The 15,654-nt window shown below is 35.9% G+C and overlaps 1 protein-coding gene across 2 annotated transcripts in view; it reads right to left on the reverse strand.

Moving 5' to 3' along the window:
- Positions 1-2,343: 2,343 nt before the first annotated feature.
- The window catches only part of LOC140150968 (eukaryotic translation initiation factor 3 subunit L-like), a 38,004-nt gene continuing 24,693 nt past the window's right edge, over positions 2,344-15,654 (reverse strand). For both annotated transcript variants that reach the window (XM_072173136.1, XM_072173134.1), the window contains 10 exons: positions 15,154-15,308; positions 12,846-13,016; positions 12,019-12,152; positions 10,894-11,067; positions 8,609-8,666; positions 7,869-7,907; positions 6,661-6,753; positions 6,029-6,109; positions 5,229-5,319; positions 2,344-4,529 (listed from right to left, as the gene is read on the reverse strand). In XM_072173136.1, coding sequence (XP_072029237.1) covers positions 5,260-5,319; positions 6,029-6,109; positions 6,661-6,753; positions 7,869-7,907; positions 8,609-8,666; positions 10,894-11,067; positions 12,019-12,152; positions 12,846-13,016; positions 15,154-15,308 — 965 coding nt within the window. In that variant the 3' untranslated portion in view covers positions 2,344-4,529; positions 5,229-5,259. The remainder of the gene's footprint in view (positions 4,530-5,228; positions 5,320-6,028; positions 6,110-6,660; positions 6,754-7,868; positions 7,908-8,608; positions 8,667-10,893; positions 11,068-12,018; positions 12,153-12,845; positions 13,017-15,153; positions 15,309-15,654) is intronic.

The raw sequence follows: 15,654 nt of genomic DNA on the forward strand, positions 1-15,654 counted from the left end.
CTTTTACCAATTTGAATGAGAGCAAAGTGACAAAAGTTTTCATAGACCTCTCTGGAAACGCACCAATTTATAGGAGTGGTAATCTATCACGCTATATTTGAGCCATACAAAAAATGGTTGGAATCGCCCTGAAGGAGGAAATATCCCAAATTTGTCACTTTGGAAATGGTTTCCTTTTCCATTCAACTTGGGAGGGAATAAAACAAATTGTGCCGAATGAAGTATCAAAATACGCAGAATAACATGAGTCATCTATTGATTATTTTATTTGTCTTTAAGGGGTACTACACCCTGGCCAATTTTGTGCCTATTTTTGCATTTTTTCAAAAATTATAGCACATTGGTGACAAGTAAGATATGTATATTATAGGGGCAAGGACTACAACTACTGTATTGAAAATTCAGCAACTCAAAGCAAGTAGTTATTGATTTATTGATCAAATATTGGTTTCCCTCATTTTGGACTGTAAAGCAGTATACAGATTTTTATTATTATCGTATAATATTGTATGTACAATATATGCGTTATTTAATCTATTGCCATTCTATTTCAGTAATGTTTAAGTTCTAACGAATGTTTGATGACGTAAAATCAATAATATATTTCTGCTAGATATTGTATGTAACATATTATCGATTTTTCGTCATCAAACATTCGTTAGAACTTAAACATTACTGGAAATAGAATGGCAATAGATTAAATAACGTATATATTGTACATACAATATTGTACGCATAATACTCTGAGTCTGAAGCGCTTAACTCCACAACTGTTGCCTGTGCTGAAATAAAATTTCCAGTGCAGTAGTTGTAGTCCTTGCCCCTATAATATACATATCTTACTTGTCACCAATGTGCTATAATTTTTGAGAAAAATGCAAAAATAATGCTTTAGTTTTAAGGGATCCAAAATGGCGTTTATTGCGTTTCGACAGTATTTTTTGTGGGACATGAGCACCTCAGACCTATCGATTGCATTCTGAATCTGAAGCATGTCTTTCTGATATCAAATAATTTTCATTTTTTTAAATCACAATATAATACAAATTTTATGACAAATTATAAAAATTTGATATTTTTCAAATTTTTGATATATAACAGTCCTCGAAGTAATTATATAAATCTAATGATATATTCTTAAAGTGTATGTAGCAGGGAGGAAAAGCCGACGGTCAATTGAAAATTTTGACCTTTCATATTGAAGATATGGATTTTTTCCCAAAAGACCTAATTTTTTTGGTGTTTTGGGGAAAAAATCCATATCTTCAATATGAAAGGTCAAAATTTTCAATTGATCGTCGGCTTTTCATCCCACCTACATACACTTTAAGTATAAATCATCAGATTTATAAAGTTTACTTCAAGTACTGTTAAATATCAAAAATATCAATTTTAATGATTTGCCATAAAATGTGTATTAAATTGCGAATTTCAAAAATCAAAATTATTTGATCTCAGAATGACATTCTTCAGATTCAGAATGCAATTCGATATGTCTGATGTGCTCTAATGTCCCAAAATAAATACTGTCCAAACGCTCATACCCCAGCCCTTAACCCTTTCATACCACGTATTAAAACAAAATTATATGAATATGTTACCATTTTACAATACTGCATGGTCTAATATATACAATAACATCATGATAGTCTGTTTAACTGTTTCTAAAAGCTTTCCCAGCCCTTAAGTGTATGGATATTTTTTATGTGCAGTATACATTGTATATATTCCACACACATACATACCCCACCCCCACCCCCCTACTTGCATACATACACCAATCCATACAGCCAGAAAACCGAATACCTTTCAAGCAAGACAAAAAATTGTGTTAATTAGTAGAAGGGGGCTTTAATTACACAGAATACAGTATATGACTGTTTGGCAAGTGTGTCACTATCAAGCTGCCTGTCCAATGAGTTAGTCAGCCAATATAAATTTTATTTCACCGAAAACACAAATAAATGTCAATTTTGGATACATTTTCACGACTGGTGGATTTTGTATGTCAGAGTGGGCCTGTCACGGTCCCTTCGCACTGAACAAGCACCAACTAGAATATGCTAGGTTTCTCTCCACAATCCTGCCAAAACCAGTCTTTATTAGGACCATAACTGCATTTATTCCCTGACCATAATATTGCAACAATTTTTTTTCTTGACCAAGCAGCATTCTGTATAATGATAACTCCTTAGCCATTGCAATTTGATAACCAAAGCAAAAAGTAAACTGCAAGGGGCTTTCAAACAAAGGTCTGCAAGAAAAGTTCATATTAGGCACTACATAGGGATTAGTCTTGGTAAGGTTGAATACTTCAGTTTTCATACAATAACTACAAAACCATTTCACTTTCCTGATACTTGGATAGTTTATTGTTCCTCAAGCTGAAGACATTTTCAGATTACCTTTGACATAACTAATGACAGAAATGAGAGACGGTTTCAAAAACGACACAATGTCATCACATAGTTTGAAACTCCACCCAAATATCAAGTACCCCCCGGGTTTTTTTTGTATAAAGCTACAATATGCAATGATGGAAATCAATTGAATGCATGATTGTTTTGTAATACAGTTTCTCTTTATCTCTTCCACCCCACACCCAATACAATGAGTTCATTTCTCATCAAGACAGCTTCAATATAGGCCTGTTATCAACTGTCGTACTATCGTCGATATGAACCTAAATCCGACATGTCAAAATAAATTGTCCTTTTTCGACACTTTACGACACCTTTCAAAAAGAAAAACAATGAAATTTCCATGCTATTTTATCCGAATAAGCTTGCCGTACGATCATATTTTCATTGGAAAGTCAAAAATTACCTCCCAAAGTTGACCCGAACCCGGAAGTATGTTTACACAGGAAGTCGGCAATCGTAACTCATATCGGTGTGAATTTAAGCTTATCTATCGACTTTTTTCAGCATTTTTAAATCTCATTACGAGTTTCGACACGTGTCGATTGTCGTATTTTTTTCCTGACGAAGTGCAGAATTAGAAATTGTGTGTCGATAACAGGCCTACTTCAGTATAGTTCTTATTTCCCCTTATGAACCTTTGAATACTTAAAATAATATGCAATTGTGGATAAAAAAAAATTTGCCATTTACTGATATTATGCCGTGCATATACCTAACTCATAGTTAGCACCTTCCCGTCATTGATGGGGTAAGCATCAATATCGCATCAATATCACATACTATAAACCAACGAAAGTGAGGTCAAGAAAAGCATGTGATCATTCAGAGATGACTTGCTTGTTGAAAAAAATCAGGAAGTTGCAAAGCGCAGCCACTCATTCATTGGCAAAAAATCCTGAATGTATGTCTAAAAATGGCAAAAATCAGGAAGAGTGGCATCTCTGATCATTTGATTATGAAATAACGAAATAATCACATGATGCCCCTCTCTACCTCGCTTTTGCTGCCTTATAATGTGCTTGATTTTGCTTGATTTTATGACCGACTTATAATATGTGATATCAATGCTCACCACATCAATGGCAGGAAGGTGCCCATTACAGGAATGGTCTACAGGACTGCATGTCTCAAGGTGTCTCCATGTGTTCCCAGGTAACAGTAATATTCTTCCATTTTATAAATATTACCGCTTTATTGTTTAGTTTTTTTGCTGATATCAACAGAGAAATACCGCGATCTACTTGTAAGGTTGAGTGGCAATGACAAACGGACATTCCGAATGAAAAAAATCATGTGAATTAGACATCTTTAGCTTGTTTCGTTGTTGAAAGGGATTCAATCATGTTTCACTGTTGCTCATCACCGATTAACAACTTGTGTCCGGCGCGTCTGCGTGGTTTACTTCGCTCGGGCAGCTAAAGCTGCCATCGCGAAGTAAATCACTCGGACGATGCATCGTTGTTAATCGGTGACGAACAACGGTGAAACATGATTGAATCCCTAAATTTACATACACTTCTTGTGCTAAAAGCTTGTTTGAACTGCCACTGAATGAATTGTACAGTACCATTACATATGCAATTGATATATGCCAATTTATGTCAGGATAAATAAATTAACTTCTCTATAAGGGCTTACCCATATAGAAACACAGGGTCAGAATTTTGTTTCACAGTGCGAGAATCAATCTTGAATCTTGCAGAATAAATTTGCGGGAATCAATTGATTCTCGCAAATCAACATCTGTGTAAACTACAAACTTTTGCGGGAATCAACTTTGATTTACGCAAATCTGTTTACGAGAATCTTTGCGAGAATCGATTATCTGATTCATGCCGAAATTCTGACCCTGGATACAGAGAATCTGCAAAAGGTTGTAACTGATAAGTTGGAACCCTTGGCAAACTGCCCATTATACTTAACAGCTAAACCGGTTGAAATTATGTGAATAATTGAAAGCCTTCTCTTTCATCTCTGGCGACCCAGGTGTACTTACTCCTAGTACTAATACTTTAATTAAATAGCTTTTAAATTACAAATTAGTTATGTTAATCATTATTCCCCTTTGACATTCTGTTGTTGCTGTATCTTCAGATTTTGATTCATCTGTAAACAAAACAGAGAAAATAGAGATTAGTTTCAAATTTCCTACCAACAGTTATTGTAACCATCATACAGAAACCAATTCATATTACAGTAGAAACTTAGTATTTTTAAGTTTATATATTTAAATCCTTAAACTGCTTTTAACTCAACCCTAAGGCCGAATATCAAGAAGGAAAGGAGAGGAAAAAAAGAAGAGAAAATTATTTCCTCTCTGTGCTGTTTTGAACCACCAATCCCTCAGGCATAGAGCAGGTGACCCATGGGTGTTGACCTGGCTGGCCTCTGTGTATATATGTGTGTGCTCTGTTCATTGCACAGTGGCATCACATGGTATGCCTGGGCCTGCAGTCACTTTGTGCTGAGAAAACTTCATTTTCTTTCTGTACCCTTCTGAACCACTTAGGGAGGTTAGGTTTAATCAATCAACCAATGAAAATCATTTATAAATTGCCAGCTTCATGTCAAAAGAACTTTTCAGAGGCGCTGTGATGAATAAAAATACATGAATTATTTACAGAATGCCTTGGATTGTTTTAAAGATGCTCACATTGTATTAATGGATTTCCACTGCATATGAATGGGTGACCCCAAGCTGCATCCAGGCTGGGGATGGGGCAATTGTAATCCTATCATGAAACTTATTTTGTTTAGAATGTTTAAGACTATTTACATTATAATCACATGCAAATCAACACATACCATTCTAAAAACATTTCTTAATCTTCTAAGATTATTCTTCTTCTTTTTCTTTGAAATGTTGTTGTTGCTGTTTCTTCAGATTGCGATTCATCTGCAAACGAGACAGGAGAAAACACTAATTAATTTCAAAATTGATCCCATGATATACGTATGTTTCACAAGGATCGGCAGGAAAAGTCAATTAACAGGTTCATACTTTCCGATCCGATGAGTTGCACTTGCTGTGTACGTTTCAGCAGCACCTGCTGCCTTTTTCATGGTGAGCATAATGCAAAAACTGCAAAATGCAACTCTGGATAGACCACTCCCCTCCAAAAAAAAATTCTCCCACCCTTGTCAATCATTCTATTACCTCCACGGCCCATTATTCAAAATCGCGCACTGTGATTCGTTAAAACGCGTCATGTGAGAGCCCATTATTCTGCAATAATGGGCACAGCATTACGCTTGGTTGCGTGTGCAATATTTCCGCGATACGCGCTGTCACTTACGCATACGCGCTCCACCTTGAAGTAAACAACTTAAAATATTTGTGCCAAAAAATGATATTTTCTCTCTCGCACTATTTTCTGGTAATAGAATAGAAATAAAGGGTGCAGCATTATCCTTTACATAAATAATGTGTCCTCGGCAGTAAAAAGCGTTTAAATATATGGGTTTGGCGCGCCTCACCCATTATTTACGCTTTTACTGCCTCGACACATTATTTGGGTGTAAAGGATAAAGCATTACCCTTTATTTCTTAATTAAAATCCTCTGAACGAGAACCAAAAAATAAATTTGACGCATTTCTAACATACCTCGTCAAATTTATGAATCTGTCTGATGAAGAAATCTCCATAGCGACGGGCTACCTTGGTGTCAGCTATATGAATCATATCCTGTGTTGAACAAAACAAAATATTACACAATACAAAACTTTTAAACAGAAATTTAGATCCAGAATTGTTAATATATAGTAAAATATTGTGTCATTGTTTAGTCACTGGGTTTGTCACTCATCATTTGACAACCAATGCAATGTGTGTCAAGATTACGGTACAACAAAATGACACTTATAACTCTAGTAATTTTGAATAAAATAGTACGATTTCAAGCAAATACTGTCTGAATATAGCCTGTACTACAGGGCATAACAAACAAATCTTTCATTATCACTAATTCTTTTTGTGCCATCAGATTTGGTTTGGTTTTGATCAGGATTAAGATATTTTAATTGTTATTGGGATTAAATTATTCCATTTGATATCCATACACCCCCATGTAATACATGACCTTAATCTTCCACACAGGGAGTGTGAATTTCAAATGGATCCACCAATTCAGATAACCCCATTTGAAATTCACACTCCCTGTATGTATGGATTTCAATTGGAGTAGCCCATTTTTGAAGGATGCTCCTGTGTGTAGATGAGCCCTCCATACAACTGACCTGGTCAATGTAGAAGTCCACTTCTGATGAAGCTGCAAACTGTCCTTCCAGACCACTTGACCCTTTTGTCCATACAAGATTCTTCATTTTATGCTAATGAAACAAAGGAAAGGATGGTTATTTTACAAGTTCAGTCCACCAATACAAACAAGATATTTGTTGCACATACCGTTGAAACTAAAAGGTAGACACCAGTCACACCGAGGTTGCCAGCAATGTCCACTTCTATGAGGCCAAACAAATAAATGGTTTGTCTCAAAGCTCACAAGTGTTTTTTTTTTGTGTTTTTTATTCCCGACTTTTTCATGGTATTTGGAGAAAAAAATCTGATTTTCGCCGAATTTTTCTAGAAAAACTAAAAACAAAATTTTTTTTTTAAAAATAAAAACAAAATCCGCATTTCTTTTTTTCCAAATCTCACGATTTTACAAATGCGCGCGGGAGCTTTGAGACAAACCTTTTTTTTTTTGGCCTGATCTATGTATTAGCAAATTGTTAGCACACTTTTGGTGAATCTCTACCCCTGCCCCCACCCCCTTCAATGTTGGATAAACCATGTTGTCAACATGTCTGTGAGACCCTCCAACATTGATATAAAATTGGGATAGATTGTGCCTATATTTCTTGGTTGAGCTATGAGTTTTAAAACATTGGACGAGACGTAGTCGAGTCCAATATTGTAAAATTTGTAGCGAGACCAATAAATATTCGGCGTAAAGTATTAATATTTTATAATTATTATATTCAGGATCCAATATATTCAATATTCAATGTGAGACAAGACAGATTATATCTCAATTTGAGATTTGCTGACATGTTCCAAGGTTTAATTCAGACCTGCCAACCTACCAAAGTCAGAAAGAGGGACATTGAGACCAAAACCTTATAAATGTACACACACCAGGTACTGACAAATTCAAAGACTTGAGGTGTGCAATACTTTTAGAATTCACAAAACATTTTGTAGGTCTGAATTGAACACAATTATAGACTAAAGAGAATGCTATAGCAAAATTTTAATGTGATATTTGCATAATTTTCTGCTATTCTTACATTTAAATTTGCCGTCACTGGAATTTTCAGAAAACAGGACTGTCCCTCTTTTTCACTTTGGTAAACCCCAAATAGGGACAGTCCCTCAAAATGAGGGACAGTTGGTAGGTCTGTTAATTGTGTACTACTAGATTACAGGAATGGGATCAACTTACCTTAAAGCATAATAATTGGGTCTTGAAATCCTCTTCACTCTGTTACAATAGCAAATATTAAAATATTGACATGTAAATTTTTTTGTGGGATAGGCTTTTACGACGGGAATTCATAACAATTAGTGAGTTTTTAGCGGGTTCGCCGTCGACAGTTCTAAACTTGTCCGACGGCGAACCCGATAAAAACCCACTAAATGTAAATTTTGGTTTAGCTCAATTTACATATGATTTTGAGAAGTGATGGGCAATCTACACTGCTTGTGGTGTGTGACACAAGATTTTCATACTACATCTTCGTATCATTTAGGTACCCTTACAGTTAATAATAGGCATACCAACAAACTACCCTTGTATGTGTGTGTATAGACCACTTGACATCACTGTTTATCAACAAAGGCGAGGGACTCGTCTATCGATATGCTTGAACGAGCCGCTACACTGTTCAATGGCTTTCTTGTACTATATGAAATGTGGCGGTCGATTTAAAATGCACGTGCCCTTAGCAAACTATGATGCGTACGCACACTGCAGGGCAAAGAACAATGGAAATTGACATAATTCGTGCGCATACTGCCGGGCAATGATGTCACATGCCAAGTGGTCTATATATTGATTACACTATGCAGGATTCGGTTAGCACACACAATTCCATACTGCTCCCAGCGAAATAAGCACCAATGTCACTACTGAGGTGAAACAAAGTATAGTGTGGCTTTAGAGACAACCTATATCTGACTTACCATGTCCAGGAAAGCAGCCAACTTGGATATAGGCATGGTGGTGTACAACTTCAAGAAGCTGTTGACAACAATCAATACAGAACCATCAGATTTATATTGACAAAATCTATTATAATTACTGTCCACTATTTAAAAAGTAGCATTCTGCCATATTCAAAACACATCTCAACTCTCATCAACAATGGGCTACTCCAGTTGAAATCCATATAAACTGGCCTCAAAAAGAAACTTATAATTTTTCACAAGGTCATATCTTAAAATCCTCTCCATAAAAATGAACAAAAATTGCACACATGATTACTTCAATACTCTACTCTAAACACCTGTCAGTAACCAAGCAGTTGTCCAACTGACACAACAGCAAAATGCACTGACATGGAACACCTTCCTGGACCAAAAAAAACCATGTGTTTAGAGTAGAGTATTTAAGTAATCCTGTGTGCAATTTTTGTTCATTTTTATGGACAGGATTTTAAGATATGACCTTGTGAAAAATTTTAAGTTTCTTTTTGAGGCCAGTTCCTATATAAATACATCTCAACTCTCATTAACAATGGGCTACTCCAGTTGAAATCCATACACCCCCTATGGAAGACATGACATTAATCTCCCACACAGGGAATGTAGATTTCAAATGGAGTCACCCTTTCAGGAAACCCCATTGGTAATTCACACTCCCTGTGTAGAAGATTAAGGTCATGTGTCTCATAGGAGGTGTATGGTTTTCAAATGCAATAGCACAAAATGCAACAATTTGATTCAAATTGCAAAATTGCACAGCACATGTAGAGTGGTGTGCAAATAAATTAGTCTGTTCCATTTGAAATCCATGCACTCCATATGGAGGACATGACCTACTCACCTTAATCTTCCACAAGAGGAGTGTGAATTTCAAAATGCGGTTACCTGAATGAATGATTCCATTTCAAATTCACACTCCCTGTGTATAAGAATAAGGTCATGTCTTCCATAGGGGGTGTATGGATTTCAACAGGAATAGCCCAATAGTATTAAACCATTTCCAGTATGCTTGTATTGAATATGTATTCTCCACCAAAAAAGCTTACCCATTAGGCAAACTTGTTCTACAAGCCCTACTGATCCAGATTTTGAGTTTTGGGGAATTTTTTTGAATGCATATAAAATCTGGTGCTTTTGGCAAAAGTGGATTGATTTTGAGCAAAGCAAATTAACAAAAATTACAGATATGTGTTCCGTAAACAAGTTCATCAGGATTGTCAGTAGATATCATTTATAAAATTTCATGTAAACAAATCCAATTGATTATTTGGTAAAATGATGTTAAACATACCTAACAATGACGTTTCGTGCTACATCGTAGCACTTTCTCAAATCGACTGACAAATTCTCCAAGTCCTACTCGTCTGCTTCCTGTTGGAGCGTGACGTTGGTGGCGCTGTTTTAGGTGGTTTTAGGAGTTGGTCATAGATGTGCGGCAGGAAGTGATTTCCTTCATCCCGGTTGAGTGTGTTGGATGAAGGAAATCACTTCCTGCTGCACAATCTTTTCTTGCATTTTTAGAATTTGATGATGATAATTAAAAACGAGGAGGACTGGGAGAATTGGTCAGTCGATTTGAGAAAGTGCTACGATGTAGCACGAAACGTCATTGTTAGGTATGTTTAACATCATTTTACCAAATAATCAATTGGATTTGTTTACATGAAATTTTATAAATGATACAGATATGTGTATTTTACAGACTTTGGTGTTTTTTTTAGACAGTTGCAAAAAACAATTTTAATTGCATTAAAATGCCTGACCGACTCCTACTTAAAAGATTCGTCCATCTGCAGAACGGATGGTTTTTTTTCACTGCCTTATTCTCCTAAATTACAATGGCTTCTTAGATGAAGCTAAAAAGATCTAATGCTACACACCTTCCCATGAAGTTATTGGCAACAATGTAAACAATTCCCTGAATGAACCATTGGATGTCTTGTCTATTTGAGGAGAACAATCAGGGATGTAAATGGGCAACATATCCATTTCCTGATAATCCATCTAGTCCTTGGACACTGGACAGGTGTCAGAGGGCTTGTGTGCGGTATTGAACATTTAGGGGGTTTGTCCGGGGAATAGGCTGCAGGGTATCGCCCCCTCCTAAAAAAAATGTTTGTCTCTTTTAATGACAAATTATCATCATCAAATTCTAAAAATGCAAGAAAAGATTTTTACATTTCAGGATTTTTTTTCCGGTAATTTCCAGAAGATTTACATCCCTGAACAATGGAATCAGAAATGAGTACAAATGTAAATCTTACCTTCTAATGGTGGGTATAAGGATCTGCTGTTGTACTTCTTCCTTGAACACATGCACTTGCAATGTGAAAGGTTCCCTGTGTGAATTACTGGCCGGTTGGTCAAAGTTGGGAGGCACCGGAGACAAGAAACGAGGACAGGCAAATGAAAAACAGTCCTCAAATGCTTGCATATCTCTGCACAGAAAAATGTAAACCAAGATAGTGGTTATTTACTCATGAATGGGAAGGAGTTGTCAATATGAGAAATGATCTACAATTTGTTTTAAGAAAATCTCAAATAATCTGTTTGCTTAAGGGCTCAATCACCCACCTTTGCACAGTATTTTTTGTGGGACCTGGAGCACATACGACACACCACATTGCATTCTTAATACGAAGAAAATGTCCTTCTGATATCAAATCATTTTGCACAATGTAATACAAATTTTATGGCAAATTATTAAAAATTGACATATTTGACATTTAACAGTCCTAGAAGTAAACTAGGGAGACTTAATGTCTATGTAGATGGGATGAAAAGCCGACCATCATATGAAAATTTTGAACTTTCATATTGAAGATATACACAAAGTTTCCCAAAAGAACTTAAAAATTTTAAGTTTTTGAGCTGTCACAGCTGACACACTGTCACAGCACAAAAACATACTATATATATACACATATATACATATATGATATAACAGGAAGCAAAGAAGCGAAGAATAATTAAAATGTAAGTAATTGAATATTTTATTACACGAATTTTCGCCACGCAGTCGCTGAATGGTCGCTCCCACTTCGTCAGGTGACAAAAATAGTGTTGTAAAGGCCTACACAGAGAAACATTTAAAACATGATTTAAGCGGCGCAGGTGAATTTTTGTCACCTGACGAACGGGCAGGGGAGGCGACACCAAACACGTGGCGACAAAATATTCAATTACGCACATTTTAATTATTCTTCGCTTTTGCTTCCTTCATCAAATGTCGACGCAGTTAATTTTCTACTCTATATGATATAACACATACATAGACATAGTAAAATTTTAAGTTCCTTTGATTAACAGATGACATCATACACTAACTGATTTCTTTAACACAGACTTTTATTATAAAACTGGCATAGCAATACCCTGCCATGACTTACCCTTTTTGCATCTTGAGCAGTTTATCTCCCATCTTTTCCCTCAACTGCATGTGTACACTCTCATCAATACGCATTGGATGCAGACTCAATGCAATACCCAGCAGTGTAAAGATCTGCTCATTGATCTTCTTGATCTGAAAACACACAAACAAAATAATAATACATCTATGCTCAAACTAGGTTTGTAATCAAAAGTCTGGGGTTCTTCACTACAATACCAACTTCAAATTATGCATCTTAAATGGGAGAGGATGCTGACAGGCATTTCGAAAACAGGTATAATCTCAGGCCAAGTAACAAAAATAACATGTATATCGTCCGGACTTTTTCAAAAATCGGTGAGGGAGGTCCTTATTATTTGTTATTGTGTAATTTTTTTACCATTCATTTCTGTGTAAAATTGCAATTGCAAAGTGTTTGTCAACACATCATCAAATCGGGGAGGCCCCCGGATATTTTTGTTTGAAGAAAGTGTTTGCAATGTGTTTATAAATGATAACCAAGAACTTCTGAACATGTCTTTTCATCACAACAATTTTAGAAATAAAGTAATGGGGCAAATAGGAAAAATAACAAAAATATTTGAAAATCTCCAAAAATTGGTGAGGGCGGGGACGATATACATGTTATTTTTGTTACTTGGCCTAATAACCGTTCTTTTCATTTCTCCTATTTGTGAGGTCCAAGATTTGATTCAGAAAGTGCTTTATAATCATCTAATAACATCCCATAATACTTACCTCACATCTAATAACATCTAACTCATCTAAAAATAGCATCTAAAAACATCCCATAATACTAACCACTCACTACCCCATAATACTTACCACTTCCACCTGATACGAGCCTGGGGGCAGCATACGATTTGTACGTTGAATGTACAACAGGATGTTGGCAAAACTACGGATCGCATCCTGGTAGCGTCTCATCATCAGATACGCAAAGCCGACATAGTAATAGGTCGTCACTTGACATGTGGGTACTCTGGAGTACAAGGTCTGTCAAAGAGATTGTTCAATTCTGTTATGACAACACACATAATCATTCAATTCCTGAAAACCTATTTACAGCATTCAGTTCTTTTAATTTCCTGTATTGCATAACAATTGATACTATCAGTCCTTTTCATTTCTCCTATTTGCGAGGTCCAATATTTCATTCAGAAAGTGGTGTAAAAACCTGTTTTGTGGAGCTGAGATACTTCTACAATCTACATGTAGGACGTTTTTGTTTTCAAATGAATGATGTTAATCTTTCACTTGACGGGCAGATTATACTCCAATGAAAACCAAAGAAATTAGATACGAAAATTTGGACCACTGGCATCTTATGGGAAATTCAGCAAAGGTCAACATCAAATCATAACTAACAGCACAATTGAATTAATGGCAGATTGCAAACAAGCATGAACATACAAATTTACAATTTACAAAAGTTGGCTAAACCATTTGGAGGTATACTATTAGAATAAGATGCATGCTAGACTAATCATAATTATCAGCGTTCAAAATAAGATGAGCCTCCACCAAAAGCCTGTGAAAATCACTACAGGCCCACAGATACGCTACCCTGCGAGGCCTGTGAAATGTTGTCACAAAGTTAACATGACAGACTCAGTCCTAATGCTGACTTCAACATCATACTTGTTTAACCCCATGAGAACTACCTGCCGATTGGCCAAAATGAATATTGTGTCGAATTCTGAACCAATCAAGGAGGGTATTAAGGGCAGAGTAATGGGAGAGAACATGGACCTTTTCGAGCTTCATTATTTCTGAATTGTATGTCCAAAGTATATAAAACTATACATTTTTGGAAAGGAAATGAGTCAAGGAATCCCATGGTGACGTCAGATTTGTTCAAAAATCTCAAGTTTTTGAAAAAATCACAAAAATTCACTTTTTTACCCCCAATTTTTTTGTGACAACTTAGAAAAAAATCCGTTCGGAGTAAAAAAAATTCAGTTAGCTTTTTATGAAGAAGAGACATGAACTTAGGGAAGGTTTTTTTTTTTTTGAAATTCGTCTCTTTTTGAAATATTGAAAAAAAACGTGAAAAAAGCAATTTTGTCACATTATTAAGCTAAAAATTGCACATAATGGTGTATATTTTTGTTTAAAACAAATATTTTGAAAAATGAAAAAACCTTCCCTAGACTTTGATGTACTCTAAAGGATAGTGCAAAAGTTTACCCTTTGCTTGCATATTTTTCGAGTTATCTTGTCACAAAAATCGCATAATATTGTCAAAAGTGAACTCTGAGAAATCGACGTTTTAGTAAAAAAATGTCAAAATTATGCACAAAACGTCCTTAAATTTTAAAACGGTAAGACTTTCAGACTTGTAAAAGCTGTATCTGGTGCATGGTCTAAATATGCATCTTTTTGCACCAATGAATCTATAATCTCTGCTTTCAGTGCGCCAAAATTCAAAATAATTAAAAAATCTAAGTGGCATTTTGACTGCAAATTTTTGTTTTGTTTACACCACATTTGCTGGCGTTAACAACATACCGAATGCGCCTTGACTGCGTTGGACATACGCGCAGAGTTGCGCCAGCGTCACGCTTGACGCGAATCGCTGCAGTAATCACAATATTTTGCATTCGCGCATTTCTGACTCATTATTTCCCGCCAATTTACTAAGCTGTCTTGAGCCATGTGACTTTTTAGAGTTGAAAAGTGTGAAAGAAATCAAGCAAAAAGACGAATAAATATTAGCAAGTTGTATTTTATCAGTTTCAAGTGAAAGAATACATCTTAGTGTTGATAAATATCAAAAATCTCAAATTCGGGTCGTGGGACGAATGTGTCTTCCATTACTCTGGCCTTAATAAGATCATCTGCAAATGCAAGTTTGACCATAAATAGTTTAAAGCCTAGTCATAATTGGCAATTGAAATGAGCATTTCAAGTTATCAACCAATCAGAAATGCTGTTAGATGACCAGTAGTGTCCAGGGGGTTAAATCTTACAAAGTGTCACAAAATGTGGACCAATGTAACATTAAAATTTTAGCATCTGAATTTGGGTCTGAAAACATTTACAATTTGATGAAAATCATAGATTTAAAACCCAGGGGTCGTTAAAGATTTTTGCTTATTTCGAACACCGCCAAATACGTCACATATCTTACCTGTTTGTTGAGTTCAATGTTCTCCAAGACTTTGATAGCTTGGAAGTAATCTCCAAGCAGTGAGTGTAACCTGAGTAGTCCAATCAGGCTGAAATAACCCAACATCTTATATAATGAATGCTCACCAAAGTCTCCTGCAACACTATCTGGGTTACCTGCAAAAAAAAAAAGAAAATTGTTGAGGAAACTACGGAGTGCAAACAGCCCTAACTGTAAACTTCAACCCAATCCTAACAAGTACACAAGACCCCTTGCATGCCAAGCAGTGCATCGCCAATCGGCGTGTTGCAGGCTAAGCCAACAAAACCATGCATTCATACAACTTAGGGTGATTGCGTCATCGCACCACATGGGATGCATGCATGCACAGTGGTTTTGTTTTGTTCTATTTAGCATGGTTGGTGACCTTAATCTCCCACACAGGGAATGGAAATTTCAAATGGAGTCATCCCATTCAGGTAACTCCATCTGAAATTCACACTCCCTGTGTTGAAGATTAAG

The sequence above is a fragment of the Amphiura filiformis genome, chromosome 4 (assembly GCF_039555335.1).
Source record: "Amphiura filiformis chromosome 4, Afil_fr2py, whole genome shotgun sequence".
Taxonomy (NCBI): Eukaryota; Metazoa; Echinodermata; class Ophiuroidea; order Amphilepidida; family Amphiuridae; genus Amphiura; species Amphiura filiformis.